The 21149-nt window shown below is 35.3% G+C and overlaps 1 protein-coding gene across 1 annotated transcript in view; it reads right to left on the reverse strand.

Moving 5' to 3' along the window:
* Positions 1-6962, reverse strand: part of LOC145994599 (neuronal acetylcholine receptor subunit alpha-7-like) — a 47090-nt gene extending 40128 nt beyond the window's left edge. The window contains exon 1 of the mRNA XM_083130637.1: positions 6870-6962. Coding sequence (XP_082986763.1) covers positions 6870-6945 — 76 coding nt within the window. The 5' untranslated portion in view covers positions 6946-6962. The remainder of the gene's footprint in view (positions 1-6869) is intronic.
* Positions 6963-21149: the final 14187 nt, after the last annotated feature.

The following is a 21149-nucleotide window of genomic DNA, read 5'->3' on the forward strand; positions in this document are numbered from 1 at the left end:
GGAGTTACATTTTTTTATGTGATGTGATCAGCACCACGCTCTCGACATCTTTATCCTCAGGGTTGCCCCCAGGTTCCCACCCATTGATTTGAGGCTGGATGAGCCCCAGAGCCGCTTTATGTGGGCACAAGGCCGGAAATAATCCGACCTAAGATCACCCTCTCCGGGAATCAAACCTGGGTCTCCCGCATGGTAATCAGACACCCTACCGACTATACCACCGCGGCTATGAACTTTAAGGATACTGCTAAAAATTATACATGCCTTCTTTCTTGCCAGTTATTGTGAAATATCAAATGCAATTAAGCTCTCGGAAAACTTTGTCAGGAAGTAAAACTCTTCATCTCTCTCTCTATCTCTGTGTGTGTGTGTGTGTGTTTGTGTGTGTGTGTGTGTGTGTGTGTGTGTGTGTTTGTGTGCGGATTGAACTTTGTATCCTGCATAGGCGTAGTTAGGTAGGGGTTAGGGGGTTAAGCACCCCCCAGAACCAGACATTAGCCCCCAAACGCATGTGACATATGCATAAAATAATTAAGGAAAGATAAACTGCACATAGAAATTAGATAATTCTCATGAAACTTTCATGTGTTACTCTTGTGGTGTGTCAGTCACACATAAGGAAAGAATTTCAAATTATGTCCTGATGTAGAATACAATGAAAGTTGAAGTGCATATGCCTTTACGGGACCATATATTCTGAACAAAGAAAACATATCACCGTTATTTCTTTTTTTATCTTCCACTTTGTAGCGCCAGGTAAACATTTTTACATTGAAACAATAGCGGCATTGTATCCAGTGTTTACATAAATGTAGCCTTTCAACAATGAGTTCCTACAATTGTTTTTTTTAACATGAAAAAGAGAAGCCGTCATTGTAGAGATTTAAACAGAATAGCAGTTTTGATAGGGGAAAGGCGTGAGTTTATAGAAGTGACTTTAGTTTCTGTGGATTTGTATTGGGTGGGAGCAGTGGCGGCGATTGTGTTCCAAAAGTGGGGGCGATGTGCCAAAAAACTGAGGGGACAATAACACTTTACTTTCCGTTGGTAGTTAAGGTTTAGCACAGTGCGAAAGCAAAAGTAGGGGACATTTAAAGATGTACGCCTAAATGTCATGTGAATGTGTCGCGATCCTGTACAAGCGATTCAATCGTGCGCAACTGTTTTATTCAATGGCGATCACTACAGTTCATTGGCGAAATCACTCTTTTCCAAGTCTTTGTATGTATGCCTTGCAACGCGGCACCAATATGTATGCAGATGTGCCGGGTTTCTTTGGATTTTTCATTGCACGAAGGCGGTTCAGGTGAAAGTTGTGTTCAACTCTCCTGGTGACGGGTGAATCTTGTGGATCACTTCTAGGGATGCTGCTCTAAGAATCTCGGGTATCTCTTGGAGTCTCTGGATAGATTGATTCTTCTTGAGGTAAGAAGAAGCTTATCTGTTTTTCAAGTAACACACCGGAAAATTATCATGCAAGGATACGTGCTTATGCGTGTTGTATAACAGCAAGAAATCTAAATCATCTTTTGGAGTTTAGAAATTATCGTAAAATCATTCTTTGATGATGATGTGTGTGAAATTAAAGCACAGATGACAGAATGATCATTCCTTTTAATAGAGAGTTTATTAGTTGTAAAAAAGTCAGCCGTCGAGCAAACAAGCTTAGATTATTGAATTTCAGAAATAAATTTTAAAAAATGCATAGGCAAAGTGATCATATAAAACCTGCTAATCGGGTTTCTTTTGAAGTCATTTTGCCAGGGATATATAAAAGTTATTTGGTCGACGGTCCTCATTTAAAAGCAGTTTTCAGGATAATTAAATAATATTTCGCCTATAGATAGCCATCCTTCATGCCATCATTTACTAGTGCATGTTCTTTTCTTTATATTTTGTTTCATCCAGAGCTTGTTTTCAGGCACAAATGGTAATTATTTTAATAAAAAGAAATATCCTTAAGCGTACATCGAAACCAAGAATAGTGCACCTTTCACGATAATTCAGTAACTTCCGAGGTTCTCAATTTTGTAATAGTCTGTAATTCTTCGTTTCCTTAATTCACTTCTTACATATACATTTCTTAACATCCGAAAGCGTCATAATACTTATAGTGTTCCAGTTTAGTGCACTTAATTTCAGAGTCCCACATGTATCTACATATAAAAATACACAATATTTCATTAAGCATTATTTTATAGTCGCTACTCATTAAATGTTGGCAAAACTTAAACGTTGCTGTTCATTCTTATTTGGTTTCCGATTTGCCAATAGGCGGTACTGGACTATAATCTGAATCAACGAATGATCTTAGAATGACATTGATTCTGTTAGATTAGATATTAAGCACAAGGGCGCTCTCAGGAGGGGTGGAGATATCTGGAAAGACTTCATATAATCCAAATATTGAAATTGTAGTGTGGGAACATGGACGAGGAGTGCCGTATAAGAGAGCAGATTAAGTATCCCCTGTTTGATGTAAGTGCATCGTGAAAAAGTCCCAAAGAAGCATAGAACTATTCATAAACAATTTAGAGATCTTTATGGAAGGCAAATAAGGGAATCCACTTTCTATTTAAATAGTGGACTCAAGCCTGAAGAAAACATTTTAAATTCAATTTCAATTTTATGATTTGTAAAATAATAATAGTAACAATTAACGGTAAAATATAAGTTTCTATGACTGAAGAGCAAGATGTGAAATTTTACTCTGCCCCCCCCCCCCCCCGGAGAAAAATCCTGCAGGCGCCCTTGTAGGGAAGAAGGGAATTTATATACACGAGAAAAATCCAACCTTAGCGAAATTGAAAGAGTTAATCCAAGAAGGGATATCCAACTCTCCGGGGAAAAGTGATATTCGTACAATGTAGTATATATCGTGTGCAAACTATACAAGGTTGTGGATTTTGTAGCATAGCCACTTTTTTTATTACAGTCTGCGAGTCAGACGTTGCTCGAGTTGATTTCTGAGTATTTGAAAGTTATATGTTATGCCCTTCCTGTGTTCTTCGATTCTCTGGCAATTCCACAGCTGATCAAAGCAGGGACGGCGCTACAGGGGGGCTGAAGGCCCCCCAAACCAGGCCTCAGCACCCCGGTAGCCCCCCTAGATTTTTGTAGTACGGTAGACACATTTCAACAGAAAACTTAAAAAGTAAAATTTCCATTTTCCATTATGAAACTTCCATTGGGGCAAGTACAATGTTCAAGTACATTTTCTAGTTCGGTTAGATCGCAATTACTTTATTACGATGTGTTCTGAAATCAGTGGGCCACTCACTGGTCATTCAATACTAAGAAATTTGCCAAACTTGCTACGAAATCATCTGCCTGCCTTAGGATGGATGTATTCAGTGGCTGTGAGATTGTTTTGTGATTCTTGTTGGGAGCCTCTGTAAATCGTATCACTATATTTCGGAATAGGTCTAACAGGTGTGACAAATGATTTTTTTATAAGTAGGACGACGTTCAAAATCTAAAGAAGCGTTATGTTTCCTTTCTATTTGTTAGTTCCTCATTGGAGTACCGACAATTGCACGAAGATTAGAGATGTTCTCTCATTGGTTCCATCGTTATATCTATTCTTAAGTAACTAATTCTCCAACATTCTTAAACCCGAAGGTTTATGACTGCAGCAACACAAGCCTTCCTATCCTTATCACTGCAAATATTCGAGAGAAAGAAATACGAAGTTAAAGAATGAAAGAGTACTCAAACTACCTAATTCCTAAATGCTAAAACATTGGAAATATTAAAATTGGCCTCCCAGCCCCCATTGTCTAGCGATAGAATTGCTGCCTTAATATCAAGGGGTCCCAGGTTTGATCCCGGTGGAGGTAACATTTCATTAACTCATTCAGATTCCACTAGAAGGGCTTCCCCTATGGCGTAATGCCAACGTCCTCGACTTGTAATCAAGGGGTCCCGAGTTCGATACCCGGTGGAGGCACATTGCACAGTGGTTCGGATTCCACTTTAAACTGTAGGTCCAGTCCCCCCGATTAACCTATCTGTGCATAAAGTTCAAAAAAACATTCAATTCACAGAGGCTCTCGTCCCGATTAGCCTCTGTGCATATAACAGACCTTAATACAAATTCAATCAAGTAATCATTGAAATACGGTGCGAATATCAGCAGGCTTGGGCAATTTTCTTGCTCGCAGTCCTAGTCCTACATGTTAATTAATTATAATTTGTGAGGTTAGGAAATAATTTCTGCAGTGCCACTATAGTGGACAAACTTGATTCTGTGCAGAAGAATCAATCTTTGAAGCACATCTAAAACTATTGATCCAATTCTGTGCAGTATTTATGCACAATATATTTCGAAATAAAATTAAAATCTTCGGCAGTTATTTTCAATAATAAAAATGCCCAGTGCAAGAGTTGGAACTCTATTTATTGCTTTTATGTCAATGTATTTGTCTCCTAGTGGAAGTGAAATTGTTGTAAAAATATTCTTTTGCTTATCGTACCCCTTGTTCACGAATCCTGAAACTGCCAGTGCGTGTTAGATATACCTATAATTGATATAAAAGAGGTACATTACAATTACTTTTCGTAAGTGACGACAATTTGGGGGCAGTAAATAGAAACAAGAATATTGTTGAGACATTCGCATGAGTTTACTCGAAACTTAAAAATTTCAGGTCATCTTAAGTCAAACTTCCACATTGGTTTCGATAACAAAAGGCACATCTCATATTACTCAAGACCTGCGCGATGAGGCCAACCAAGCTAACAAAGGTTCTGATAAAATTAACTCTACGCAAGGCACGTAGCCAGCGGGAGGGCTAAGTGAGCTGAAGCCCCCCGAAATCCTACAAATATCAAATTTTAATGTTATTTTTATTGTTAGTAACAGAAATAAAGTTATAACCACAGTAAAAACTTGATTACATCAGAAAAAATAGTGTATAATAGAGGAAGCAGATTTTATATTTATATTCTACCTTTTAATCCAAAAAATAAATGGATCCACAGCTTCCAAAACTTAGTTTTCTTTGTGAGAGGTCACAGAATATAAACTTTTTGAGTAAAATTTACCACAAACTGTTAAAGTCTTTTCTTGAACGATTGTTTAAAAGTTAATAACAAAATACAATAACTATGATTTTCAGTACACTAACTGTACAAAATATTTAAAAAATTAGATATTCAATGATACGGTTGATAGAGTAGCAAAGTCTGTCCATTTATGTAATAATAACAATAAGTTTGGATTGAAATTGGTATATTTTTAATAACTTATAATAGTTATTATTGTAAAATAGTAATTATTATTGTCATTATTATTTGTACTAATCAAGTTTTATCCATGACCTGACCCCCTCTACAAATATTTTTGGCGACGCCCGTTCTGATAAGGAATGAGTCCCTCAAAATTAAAATTCTGGCTACGGGCCTGCTCTACGCACTTCTTATATAATTATAGCAATGAAATGATGGCGATAAAATGCCGACGTGCATCATGTATTTACATCTTCTCCCCTTCTCAACATTGATTCCGATCACATAAAACCAGGAATATTTGACCATAATAAGTAGAAAGTATACGCATTGTAGCAGAAGGTGTACGCTAATGAGCAGGGAACGGATTTATATGTAAATACATATTTATGTACGAAGCTGAAATCAAATCAGTTATATTTTGTATTATCTTTGCGCATCATGGTATGTAGACTAAAAATTCCGTTTTTATTTTCCATATTTGTACATATTTGGCTCATATTTTAGGCTACATATTTTAGTTATTTTTACACATTATTTCCATATTTCAGAACATTTCTCAACTCCATATTCGCGCAATAACTACATGTTCCTGTGACCGAAAGAGTTGTCTTATGTTATTAAAAAGGTAATTTATTATAACTTTAAGTCCATATTTAACTCCATACTTTGATTTACGGCCGTATATCCTCGACCAGTGGCGGCCGCTCATGAAGACAATACAGACGCCGCAGTGCCGTGTGTAACCACAAGTGAACAGACGTTACATTAACATCTATGTATAGTTTTCGCATTATCTGCATTGCAAATATTTCGTTCCTCACAGATATCGTTCGGTAGTTGGTTTTGTATTATTTTCATCCCGCGATAGTTGTGAAGTTTGCAGGCCACTGCGGGAATGCGAGAGAAATCTGGCGGGGTGCAGCACTCACCCTCTGGCGAAGAGCGAGACGAGGTAGCTGGGAAGAATAACACGTCGTCCGATATCCCAGCCCCTACTGAAGCTGCCCTCTCTTCCCGGAGAAATGTTTACAAAGAAGAGTTGCCAGAAGCAAGGACGTTAACATAAGAAAAAAAAATACCAACAGTTTGGAAAAAAATCCTTATTCCACTTATTCACTCATGGCATTAGCGTAGAGTAATAAACAAGGTAATTTTCAACGAGGACGAAATAAATTAACTGAAAGTCACTGAAAAAATACAGATTTGTTAGATTTTTGTTATTTAGCGTCGCTTTTCTGCCACTTTTGGCTAATCGAGACGAGGATGTGTGGTGATTCTACGTTAAAAAAAATTTCTGAAAATGTGGTAAAGTTGCCTGGTAACTTCCCCTTTGTATTTCTTTTTCTCTGTTAGTTAAGTTAGAAAATGCTACGACGGCTAACTGCTAGCATTCTACTTCTTTCATATTTCATGATGCTTTTAATATTGTTAAATAAAAAGTGCTGCTAAGATGTAAAACATAATATTTGATAAAAAACGAATATCACAATTTATCATGTTAGCTGTTAAATAAATTAGAAATTCGTCATTGCTTGTCGGCGGGATATCGCGCCTCCAGTTTGGTTTACCAAGAGCCGCCACTGCCCTCGACTAGTCTACAGCCCTGGCTACAATATGTGCTGGATAAGTCTACTTACTCGAGGAGGGGTCCGAGAAAGTGAGCCCATTTGCACAGGAGGCCCAAACCGTCAGAATCAGCAAAACGAAAGACATGCTACCCCAGCCGCTGGTCGGCGACAACTGATACCGAGTTTCAACTATCTGAGTCACTTCCGCTCTTGCTGGCTCATCTCTTCCTTTCAGAAACCAAATCTCGCGAGTCCAGATGCAACGAGACTGATTAGCTAAGCAGTCATTATCCCACAGCGCTGCGTTTGGAACACCATGTTGTCTTTCAGATCGTGAATGCTGTCGCACTCAATAATTTGAATGTAGAAACTGAAGCGACAAAATGCAGGCGCGACCAGTACTCGAACCAGGGCCTCTGTTATCGTGTACCGTGTCATTTCTCTACCAACTGAGCAACCGGGCCAGCCCTGGCTTACACTGACTTTTATATTCCACTGTTTTACTTGCGTGGTTGGGCAATGGCACAATGTGCCAGAGGCCTGGGTTTGAATTCTGATCAATCCTGCATTTTGAACGTAACGTGTTGTAGCGTTACCAAACAGGTTGAGTCGGCGTTTGCGTCCAACGTTTCGAGCCCATACATTGCTCTCATCACGAGGGAATTCCCTGCACTGCGATTTAACCCTAGATTACCCGTGTTATACGAGAAACGTATTTACCTGAAAAGGGGCCTCACCACAGGCACACCCTTTTTCCATCATTAAAATTCAAGGAATCATTTTGTCATTGAATCACTACTTCCTATTTTGATTACATATGTGAAGTTATTTATTAATTATAATAATTATGAATATTATTATCCTCAATAAGAAATAATAACCAGTTATTGCATGAGTGTGTCACACATTCACTAAAACTAACAAAAAACAATTTTTCATTAATGATTTTTGTTTATAGAGGTTTAGTTGTTCATTAATTGTAATAATTAACAAAATTACCACCATTACCAAGCAACTGTGCACTCTGACTGGCACGAGTGTCTCGAATAACACGCATTCAAAGATGGCGCCTGATAGGCCACCCTACTACATTTTACCTTCTATTTATATTACAGTTATATTTTTATGAACAAAAGTAGTACAGAAATATTGGGAAAACTCTGGAGGACAATTTAATTATTTTCATTTTTTATAAAAAAAAAATAACACTTGAAAAATTGAAAAAAAAGAGGTGGTGGGTCTGACAGCCCCTCGGGATAAGCTAGGGTTAACCTGGCTGGTAACTCGAGAACACTTGTTCGAAAGCTATATTTCCAACTTGACTGTAGTTTGAGATCATCGCAGCACCTTGGCTACAAAGGGGCCAGAAAGAGGCGGTCGCCGAGGTGAAGAGGGCACTGAAATAAAAAACCAGGAAAGGTTGGGGAAGAATAAACGTCGCTGCGCCTTGTGAGAGTATTTGAGCCTTATTAAATTAATATTATTATAAATTTGCAAAGAAATAGTACTAGAAATTTTCTGTCTCTATTTGCTCGGTAATCAATAAATCAAACGAGCATAACTCTTTATGGAAGTCAAATGCTGTTCATATTTATTACTTAAAAACCGATATTGGCATACGATGATGTGATATACAATTTTCAGCAGTGCACAGAGAATATTCTACGTCACACTTGAGAGCGCGCACACACACACGCATGGTGTAGAAAACCTATACAATAGCTTGTAGAAACAGAGTTGAAACACAAAACCCAAACATCGGACAAAATAAGGAAACGACATCAATCACACACATACATAGCTTACATATAGACTAACTAAAAATACAAACGAAATGGTTATCAGTGATGTATAATTTGATTACACAATTAAACTATTGAATTGAATGATAAAAATATACATTAAACCGTATTTTAGTGTTAAGTTGATAGTGACGTTGAAGTAACCTAAGGAATATATGCCAAAACAGTCTTTGTTATGGCTCTAGTTTTGTGAGGAGTTGGGTTTACGGAGCCAACTTGTTAAGGTGAATTTCCTACCGGTAGCGGTGCGCACCACGATCCTGCCGTCTTCGGTGTAGCATGCGCCGTGCCCACACTTCTCTTTCACCGCTCAAAGTATCTCCTGCCCTGCTGGAGTCAGCATCGCGGTTATGTAGATTCGTGACAAGGCTTCTTGTAGGCTTTTGTCTTATAATATCATTTTATTGATTCTCATAATCTCAATCTTAAAATGATAATTAACTATACCTAATTATACTTAATTTAATTTAATCACATATCAGAGGTAACGGCAGTGGCGCAACCACAGGGGTGGCAAAGGGCTATTTCCCCCCTCAACCTAGGGGCAAACATTGACATAAGAAAAAAGACTAGCAGAATCTAAGAGTAGCAGGACAAAGTATACTCAAGATGGAATTAGTTTTCACGTAATTCTTGCATTTTTTTCTTCCAGACGGTCAGGGGCACTTGAGGGGGCACAGAGGGACAATTGTCCCCCCACCTCAACTTCAATTTTTTTAAAAATAAAAATACATCTCGTAAAGTTTTCTTGCTCGCTTCGTTCGCAATACCTGCTTTTCTTACACTCTACTCAAGTTCAGACTGTTGCTGATAAACAGTTTTGTCTTAAATGCTCAACAATTGTTTTGAGGGGAAGGAGTGCGCATTTGAGAGAATTTATATCATTCTTGCTGTTGGTTTGTAATGAGGAGGATCAATTGAAATGATTATGCAATGTATTTAAATAATATGTTATATGTACAGCCACCGGCAAAAAAAATTGTGACACCTAGATCCTGAAACACTCGCTGCCCCGTATGGCGTTATGTGTGTTGCCTAACTCTACGGTGATGTGAGAAGGTCGTTACAAAGTGTTCTTTTTACACTCAAGTGAGAAACCTAATATGCAGTGTTTCAAACGTCACGCAAAAGCCGTAAAATATACTTACACCTGGATTTTTATGTTTCTACGTATTTATAATACTTTTATTTACCAATTTATGCCTTGTCCAAAATATCAATTTCGTGAGAGAAAAGTCTCTCCACGATGGCGCAGTGGTAGCGTCGTTGCCTTGTAATCAAGGGGTCCTGGGTTCGATACCCGGTGGAGGCATATAGTAGTTCGGGTCCCACTTTAAACTGTAGGTCCAGTCCCGATTAGCCTTACTGTGCACAAAGTGGACTTAAAACACCAACTCGATCAACCAACTCAATCGTGAGAGAAAAATAAATTGCCATAGGATCGAAATTGAAAGTTTGTTAGGACTTGGGAAAGTAAAAGTAAACAGGCCAGTCAACAAGGGATGCTTTTGGGGTCCAATAAGGGAAAAAAAATAGGGAAAGCTGGAACAAATTTTATTATCTTCATAGAAGGGTTCTTAACAACATACTAATTTTGCACCCCTCTACCACCCCGGATTTGGCCGCCGTCTTGGAAAAATGGCGCCCAAAATCAGTTTTTTGCAAATATCTCGCTTGGAAAGCATTTTACAGACTATGACAGTAGAGGTTGAACGCGATAAGGACGGTCGCTGCATGGGTGGTCTTTAATTTGCACGTACTTAGAACTAATTTGCACGGGTTTTAATTAATTTGCACGTACTTAGAATTCATTTGCAAGTACTTAGAATACTTTACATTTATGTATTTGCATGTTTATAACTTTTTATGAATATATAATTATTTATTTTATGAAAAATATGTATATAGAAGGTAATTAGAGGTACTAAACGCTATGCATATGGTTTTATATTCATTACTGCAAAGTATGTAATGTATAAATCGATAATATTAATGTTTATAATATTGAAAATAAGAGTTTACGGTTTATGAACAGCTATGAAAGGTGTTAATGGGTGTAGGTACAGGTCCAATTACGAAAGAAGACGGTCCCGGTACTCGAACCCGCGATATGTAATATTATTAATTAGTACTATGTAATAATAAAGTATGTTATTATTGTATTAAAGACGATGATCTCAGACGCTAGACAGAATACTGTCTCAGAATCTGAACTCCGCGCAGGTAGACGAGAAAGGAATTTGGGGGAAGTGCGTTCAAGGTCAAATGACGTCAGAACGTCAGAACAAAGGAAGAACCTGATTGACCAATCAGAGAACGCGTCGGTAGGTTTTCAGAACCGGTTTTTTCAAGGTTAACCAGTACGCAAGAACAGGGGAAAGCTATGCAATACTGTAGGGCAGGGGAGGGATTCAATCAGACAACAAAGGATGTCTGAGAATGCGCAGCAAGGGTCAAATCTCTGAAGCTATGCGGTTTCCGCCGCCAATTAATATTCCGCTCAGGTTTGCCTCCAAGGCACAGGACACTTTAGCGCAGGGTTTTTTTATCTGTACTATGAAGAAGGGAGAGCTATTAGGGACGGGGCCTACAGTTTTCACCATTTGCTTTTATTACGGGGTAACGAACCTAGGACCCTTTGATTATTGATTTAGGTAGTAAATGTATGTTAATGTGTGCTATTTAACTTAATTTTGAGTTTATTTTTTACCAAACTTTGACTTTATGTCAAACATTTTCACAGCTTATCCTTATTTTTACAAAAATAACACTATTTGTACTATTCAGGCAACATTTTTTATTAAATTTTGGACTCGCAAAGACATTTTTTCAACTTTTAATTTATTATTTTACAATTTTATGTTAATTTTTTACCAAAATAACACTATTTATACTATTCAGGCAACATTTTTAGTTACATTTTCGATACATAACTTTTAACTTATTATTTTACAATTTTATGTTAATTTTTTACCAAAATAACACTATTTATACTATTCAGGCAATATTTTTTATTAAATCTTGGACTCACAAAGACAATTTTTCAACTTTTAACTTATTATTTTACAACTTGATATTAATTTTTTACAAAAATAACACTATTTGTACTATTCAGGAAAGACTTTTAGTTACATTTTCGACACACTAAGTGTGCGTTCTCAACTTCTATCTGTTTATTAGGCTTATTATTACTCAAATAATACAATTTCAGCTGTTCAGGCAACATTTTTTATTAAATTTTGGACTCACAAAAAGACATTTTCTAAACTTTTAACTTATTATTTTACAACTTTATGTTAATTTTTTACCAAAATAACACTATTTATACTATTCAGGCAACATTTTTTATTAAATTTTGGACTCGCAAAGATATTTTTACAACTTTTTAATTTATTATTTTACAATTTTATATCTATTTTTAACCTAAATAACACTATTTATACTATTCAGGCAATATTTTTTATTAAATTTTGGACTCACAAAGACAATTTTTCAACTTTTAACTTATTATTTTACAACTTGATATTAATTTTTTACAAAAATAACACTATTTGTACTATTCAGGAAAGACTTTTAGTTACATTTTCGACACACTAAGTGTGCGTTCTCAACTTCTATCTGTTTGATTGATTGATTGATTTAGTTTATTTTACTTCGCGTTTTGTGCCTCTTGGCTAATTTGCGAAGATGGGGATGAGTGATGAAATGATGAAATGGATGAAAAAATGGACATTCACAAACAACCATACCCGACCGGGATTCGAACCCGGGACCCTTGGCGTCGCAGCGCGATGTGCTAACCACTCGGCCACAGGGTCGGGCTTCTATCTGTTTATTAGGCTTATTATTACTCAAATAACACAATTTCAGCTGTTCAGGCAACAATTTTTATTAAATTTTGGACTCGCAAAGATATTTTTACAACTTTTTAACTTATTATTTTAAAATTTTATACCTATTTTTACCTAAATAACACTATTTATACTATTCAGGAAAGAGTTTTAGGTATATTTTCGACACACAAAGTGTGTGTTCTCAACTTTTATCTGTTTATTTCACAAGTTTATTCTAATATTTTCTCAAATAACACGATTTGAACGTGTTTTTTATTACATTTTGGACACACACACACACACTTACACACTTGCACAGACACACACACACACACACACACATACACACACACACTTACACAGACACACACACACACACACACACACACAGAGAGAGATATATTTTCCAAGTTTACAGGATTATTCTCTAAGTTTACTCAAATAACACATTTTAAATGTGTTTTGAATTAAACTTTGTACACACGAAGTGTGTTTCGTCAATTCAAGAAAGTTTTCAATTATATTTTGGATGCAAAAGTATGTTTTGTCAAGTTCTACCCTTTTATTTTACAAGTTTAGGCTTATTATTATTCAAATAACCAATTTCATCTATTCAGACAACATTTTGTTTGTTATATTTTACTCACAAAGACATTTTATCAATTTTAAATTTATTATTTCTCAAGTTTATGTAATTTTTTTTATTCTAATAACACAATTTTAACTATTCAGGCAACATTTTTGTTGCAATTTGGACTTACAAAGAGATTTTTTAAATCTTTGTATTAAATTTTCTATTTATTGCGTTTTGTATTTCACATTCGATATTACAAAGTTCTAAGGTGTGTATAATATTTCAAACTATTTTCAGGGTGTATTTGTTAACGCATTTGGATAATAACTATTAGGTTTTTGGATGAACTAATGTTAAGAATATTTCAACCAATCAGAAAATGTGTCGTTTTTATTTCCACCAATCAGAAAACGCGTCGGTTTTATTTCATCCAATTAGAAAACGCGTTGATTTTATTTCAACCAATCAGAGAAGGCGTCAGTTTTGCTTATGAGGTATAAAAACTGCGTAAAAGCAAGCAGAAGCTATTTTGAGAAGTATTTGTGAAGCATTGTGTCAGAGAAGACATCAAGTTGTGATTATTGGTCGTGAGTTTCAGACAAAGAACTCAAGAGAACCTATAATTAAGGTAAATGATTTTTATTATGTAGCGTGTTTTTAAATAATATGTAAATGCTAATATTGAAACGAAGAAAACGTCAATACAAACCAAAAAGAATATGCGTAATGTGAACAAGTACTACAACTATATTTCTATTTTTCAGATGCTTCTAATTTTGTATGTGTGACTGAAAGGGACCATTAGTGAAAGATGGCGTCTTCAACCTCCACAAACAAGGCTAACCACACTACGGTGAGTACCTCGCAAGAGATTTTACCATTGGAATGTATATTTCTCCACTAGTTTTTTGAAATAATATATAAATCCAGAAAACAAAGAAACGAAAAAGTAAATACAGAAATGAATATGCGTAATATAAACAAGTACTACAACTGTGTTTCTATTTTTCAGGTGTTCTTATTTGTGTACCTGTGAGTGGAAGGATCTATTACTGGAAATAACGTCAACGAAGTAACCGACAAGGGCATGAGTAACATGATTTCAGATGTTATCCATAAGGATTCTGTGTTGGAGATTTTGAAGAGGTATACACCTAGCAAGTATATTATATGCAGGGGTTGTTATCTAAATGTAGGCAACCATTTTTATGAGTGCGAGTGCGTATGCTGTAAAGATGAATTTCTGATTTCCGAATGTTTTTCTATTTGCCAAGGGGAAAGCCGTTTGTATGAATGCCAGCATTGTGTTGAGTGGATGTGCGAGAGAATCCAGTGTTATTTGCAGGATCAGGACAATACAAAACATATTTTTGATTTTTATATTACTAACCATGAGGATGTTGCGGATGCTTTGACGGCACACGAGGTACAGACAGAATACAAAGCTTTTTATAGTGTGTTATGTGAAATTTCAAACAATATCGAACTAGTGAAAACTCTTATAGATTCTATACGCTCAGCAGAGCTTACTTATGGTAGCACAGGATTTTTGTGAGAGTTGAATAAAGAGAGACTGACTAATAACAGCGAAAATGGTGCAATACATTATTGATGTACAAGGATTTATTTATAACAGAAAATTTATATTGCGTGAGATTTGTGTGAGTTCTACAAATTTGGACACTGTGTACTATGCGCTTGTGAGTGTTCCCGATTATTTCAAAGAGAACAAAGAATCGCGCTGGGTTAAAGACAATCTCCATGCATTAATGTATGATATTCCTTGTGGATGTGAAATATACTATGTCCGGAGGGCAGTTAGGAACTTGAACTGTCAAGGTGGTACATTTTTCTGCAAAGGAAAATCCCAAATTATCAAAGATTTGTTTAATATTGATAACATTGTTGATTTACAAACTGTAACCTGTCCATCCCTTAAGAATTTGTATATGTTTCAAGGAGGATTGTGCAAGTATCATTCTGATACTTCTCCCCCAGCTGAACAAGGTTGCGCATTCAGAAATGTTCAAAGACTTGTATGTTGGTACAATAATAAAAATATTAAGGTGTAATGTATTTTAGTGCAAATAATAAAGATTTGTGAAAAATAAATGTTTTCTATGTTGTTATTTAGTTTTAAAGCCTGCATTCAAGGTATTTTCAAGTATTACTGTTTTTTTTTTTTTGAGTGATTGACTTAATACCAGGAGTTATACGAGCCGTATTTTAACTACAATCACTATATGTCTATGAGGACTAAAATCCACTGATTGAACCTTAAAGCTTAGGCTTACTATGTATATTGATTACTCACAGGACAACACGAATCTTACAGAGGATTGTAGGAGGCATAGGCCCACACGCCAAAGCCTTATTAGCCTGCAAGAACAACTTATATGTTGAATTGTGACTGTTTAGAAATAATATTTATAAAGTTTAAATCATTTTCATTAGATTACATATATATTTTGGATTCAAATAAAACACTCAAGTTAAGTTTTTTAAGTTTATTTCTATTTAATATACAAATATAGAATATATCAAATTTACATATATGAAAAATTCTCTACCAAAGAGCAAAAGTCACATAGGGATTACAATTTAGCCGATGCTGAAATTCTTCCATGAGGGATTTGTAGTAAGAGAGAAATTTTTGCCATTGGTTAAAGTTGAGGGTGACTCCACCAGAGATGTTGGTGATTTCCACTTTTATGTTTTCTCCACTGCCCTCGAAGGTGAAGTAAAGTTCTTCTATAATGTTTATAGATCTGAACCTGTCTTCTTGTGTGGGGAATCTGTTTTTGTAAGTGTCGAAGATCGCATCTGATTTGTACACGCATGATGGGTACTCTTCTCTATTTAGGACAATGTAATTTTTTCATGTTTCAAAATCAATTCAGTGTTTGTGAAAGTACCTCGAATAATGATATCCATGTTGACAACGATGATGAATCTGGTTTCTGGTTTTATGTTGTTCATTTGGTGGGTACCTCGGATAGACTGCATTTTGGTTTGCTATCAATAAAAAGTTTTAAAAATATGCAACTAGTGCTACAAAAGGAACGGAAATTATCCACAATTTCTGGATTATAACTAAAATTCAGTTTGCCTTTTACATATCCAATATTTACAGACCAACACTAACTAGACTTCGATTTATATAAATGTAGCGGGAACTATATTTCTGAGAATCAAACTATATTAGGATTATATGTTAAACTTATACAAAACCAGATTATTCTATGTAAGTATATTTATATTGACTGGATTATTTAACAGATCAAACAGAAAGAAGGCAAAATTCACTAAACGTAGGTGATTGCATGAAAATAACTAGGTCAAGGAGTGACCAACAGTGAGCTGAGGTTATATATAGAGGGTCGCTCTTCATAATTCTTACCTTCGCTGGATCGGCGAAGGAACGCACTTGTGGGCGGTAGAACCTGAATGGGGTCCACCAAGACATCGGAGACTCGAAGCAGATGTCTTGGTGGATGAACCCAAGTAGGGTCATAGGCGCTAGGGTCAATTTGGTCATTTCTTCTTGTATGAGGAACCAATTTGGCCAACTCCCAAATTAACTTACATTGCTTATAACTAATTAAATTTGAAGAAAAATTATAATCTCTTAGACTGTAAACATATTTTATATTTAGGCTGCACAAGATCCAATGATAAAATTAAAAAATGGTAACCGCCCAGACAGGGACTCGAACCCTGGACAGATAGGTTAAAACCCTAATGCTATACCAACTAAGCTATCTGAGCACAAGGTATTCTTTTTTTGAAAAGTTAGTTATGTTAAGAAATATCGTTTGAGAACACTTTTGGTCTGGGTCGACAGAGAAGGAGACAGCATTTCCAAAATTTTACAGACTGGATGTATTTTACCACCACTATAGAGGTCTTTACTATATGTAATTCGAAACGCTAGAGTTCAGTTAGCTTTCAAAATTGAGGTTACATAGTACAATATGTTGAAGATTTTGTGTTTGTCACGCATAACAAGTTACACTATATCTAATTACGGACATATAATACTAAAACTTTGCTAGTAGTTGATGAGATGACAGTAAATTTGAGAGTTTTAGTATTATATGTCCGTAATTAGATATAGTGTAACTTGTTATGCGTGACAAACACAAAATCTTCAACATATTGTACTATGTAACCTCAATTTTGAAAGCTAACTGAACTCTAGCGTTTCGAATTACATATAGTAAAGACCTCTATAGTGGTGGTAAAATACATCCAGTCTGTAAAATTTTGGAAATGCTGTCTCCTTCTCTGTCGACCCAGACCAAAAGTGTTCTCAAACGATATTTCTTAACATAACTAACTTTTCAAAAAAAGAATACCTTGTGCTCAGATAGCTTAGTTGGTATAGCATTAGGGTTTTAACCTATCTGTCCAGGGTTCGAGTCCCTGTCTGGGCGGTTACCATTTTTTAATTTTATCATTGGATCTTGTGCAGCCTAAATATAAAATATGTTTACAGTCTAAGAGATTATAATTTTTCTTCAAATTTAATTAGTTATAAGCAATGTAAGTTAATTTGGGAGTTGGCCAAATTGGTTCCTCATACAAGAAGAAATGACCAAATTGACCCTAGCGCCTATGACCCTACTTGGATTCATCCACCAAGACATCTGCTTCGAGTCTCCGATGTCTTGGTGGACCCCATTCAGGTTCTACCGCCCACAAGTGCGTTCCTTCGCCGATCCAGCGAAGGTAAGAATTATGAAGAGCGACCCTCTATATATAACCTCAGCTCACTGTTGGTCACTCCTTGACCTAGTTATTTTCATGCAATCACCTACGTTTAGTGAATTTTGCCTTCTTTCTGTTTGATCTGTTAAATAATCCAGTCAATATAAATATACTTACATAGAATAATCTGGTTTTGTATAAGTTTAACATATAATCCTAATATAGTTTGATTCTCAGAAATATAGTTCCCGCTACATTTATATAAATCGAAGTCTAGTTAGTGTTGGTCTGTAAATATTGGATATGTAAAAGGCAAACTGAATTTTAGTTATAATCCAGAAATTGTGGATAATTTCCGTTCCTTTTGTAGCACTAGTTGCATATTTTTAAAACTTTTTATTGATAGCAAACCAAAATGCAGTCTATCCGAGGTACCCACCAAATGAACAACATAAAACCAGAAACCAGATTCATCATCGTTGTCAACATGGATATCATTATTCGAGGTACTTTCACAAACACTGAATTGATTTTGAAACATGAAAAAATTACATTGTCCTAAATAGAGAAGAGTACCCATCATGCGTGTACAAATCAGATGCGATCTTCGACACTTACAAAAACAGATTCCCCACACAAGAAGACAGGTTCAGATCTATAAACATTATAGAAGAACTTTACTTCACCTTCGAGGGCAGTGGAGAAAACATAAAAGTGGAAATCACCAACATCTCTGGTGGAGTCACCCTCAACTTTAACCAATGGCAAAAATTTCTCTCTTACTACAAATCCCTCATGGAAGAATTTCAGCATCGGCTAAATTGTAATCCCTATGTGACTTTTGCTCTTTGGTAGAGTATTTTTCATATATGTAAATTTGATATATTCTATATTTGTATATTAAATAGAAATAAACTTAAAAAACTTAACTTGAGTGTTTTATTTGAATCCAAAATATATATGTAATCTAATGAAAATGATTTAAACTTTATAAATATTATTTCTAAACAGTCACAATTCAACATATAAGTTGTTCTTGCAGGCTAATAAGGCTTTGGCGTGTGGGCCTATGCCTCCTACAATCCTCTGTAAGATTCGTGTTGTCCTGTGAGTAATCAATATACATAGTAAGCCTAAGCTTTAAGGTTCAATCAGTGGATTTTAGTCCTCATAGACATATAGTGATTGTAGTTAAAATACGGCTCGTATAACTCCTGGTATTAAGTCAATCACTCAAAAAAAAAAAAAGAACAGTAATACTTGAAAATACCTTGAATGCAGGCTTTAAAACTAAATAACAACATAGAAAACATTTATTTTTCACAAATCTTTATTATTTGCACTAAAATACATTACACCTTAATATTTTTATTATTGTACCAACATACAAGTCTTTGAACATTTCTGAATGCGCAACCTTGTTCAGCTGGGGGAGAAGTATCAGAATGATACTTGCACAATCCTCCTTGAAACATATACAAATTCTTAAGGGATGGACAGGTTACAGTTTGTAAATCAACAATGTTATCAATATTAAACAAATCTTTGATAATTTGGGATTTTCCTTTGCAGAAAAATGTACCACCTTGACAGTTCAAGTTCCTAACTGCCCTCCGGACATAGTATATTTCACATCCACAAGGAATATCATACATTAATGCATGGAGATTGTCTTTAACCCAGCGCGATTCTTTGTTCTCTTTGAAATAATCGGGAACACTCACAAGCGCATAGTACACAGTGTCCAAATTTGTAGAACTCACACAAATCTCACGCAATATAAATTTTCTGTTATAAATAAATCCTTGTACATCAATAATGTATTGCACCATTTTCGCTGTTATTAGTCAGTCTCTCTTTATTCAACTCTCACAAAAATCCTGTGCTACCATAAGTAAGCTCTGCTGAGCGTATAGAATCTATAAGAGTTTTCACTAGTTCGATATTGTTTGAAATTTCACATAACACACTATAAAAAGCTTTGTATTCTGTCTGTACCTCGTGTGCCGTCAAAGCATCCGCAACATCCTCATGGTTAGTAATATAAAAATCAAAAATATGTTTTGTATTGTCCTGATCCTGCAAATAACACTGGATTCTCTCGCACATCCACTCAACACAATGCTGGCATTCATACAAACGGCTTTCCCCTTGGCAAATAGAAAAACATTCGGAAATCAGAAATTCATCTTTACAGCATACGCACTCGCACTCATAAAAATGGTTGCCTACATTTAGATAACAACCCCTGCATATAATATACTTGCTAGGTGTATACCTCTTCAAAATCTCCAACACAGAATCCTTATGGATAACATCTGAAATCATGTTACTCATGCCCTTGTCGGTTACTTCGTTGACGTTATTTCCAGTAATAGATCCTTCCACTCACAGGTACACAAATAAGAACACCTGAAAAATAGAAACACAGTTGTAGTACTTGTTTATATTACGCATATTCATTTCTGTATTTACTTTTTCGTTTCTTTGTTTTCTGGATTTATATATTATTTCAAAAAACTAGTGGAGAAATATACATTCCAATGGTAAAATCTCTTGCGAGGTACTCACCGTAGTGTGGTTAGCCTTGTTTGTGGAGGTTGAAGACGCCATCTTTCACTAATGGTCCCTTTCAGTCACACATACAAAATTAGAAGCATCTGAAAAATAGAAATATAGTTGTAGTACTTGTTCACATTACACATATTCTTTTTGGTTTGTATTGACGTTTTCTTCGTTTCAATATTAGCATTTACATATTATTTAAAAACACGCTACATAATAAAAATCATTTACCTTAATTATAGGTTCTCTTGAGTTCTTTGTCTGAAACTCACGACCAATAATCACAACTTGATGTCTTCTCTGACACAATGCTTCACAAATACTTCTCAAAATAGCTTCTGCTTGCTTTTACGCAGTTTTTATACCTCATAAGCAAAACTGACGCCTTCTCTGATTGGTTGAAATAAAATCAACGCGTTTTCTAATTGGATGAAATAAAACCGACGCGTTTTCTGATTGGTGGAAATAAAAACGACACATTTTCTGATTGGTTGAAATATTCTTAACATTAGTTCATCCAAAAACCTAATAGTTATTATCCAAATGCGTTAACAAATACACCCTGAAAATAGTTTGAAATATTATACACACCTTAGAACTTTGTAATATCGAATGTGAAATACAAAACGCAATAAATAGAAAATTTAATACAAAGATTTAAAAAATCTCTTTGTAAGTCCAAATTGCAACAAAAATGTTGCCTGAATAGTTAAAATTGTGTTATTAGAATAAAAAAAATTACATAAACTTGAGAAATAATAAATTTAAAATTGATAAAATGTCTTTGTGAGTAAAATATAACAAACAAAATGTTGTCTGAATAGATGAAATTGGTTATTTGAATAATAATAAGCCTAAACTTGTA

Source organism: Lepisma saccharinum, chromosome 11 (genome assembly GCF_977018435.1).
Source record: "Lepisma saccharinum chromosome 11, izLepSacc3.1, whole genome shotgun sequence".
Taxonomy (NCBI): domain Eukaryota; kingdom Metazoa; phylum Arthropoda; class Insecta; order Zygentoma; family Lepismatidae; genus Lepisma; species Lepisma saccharinum.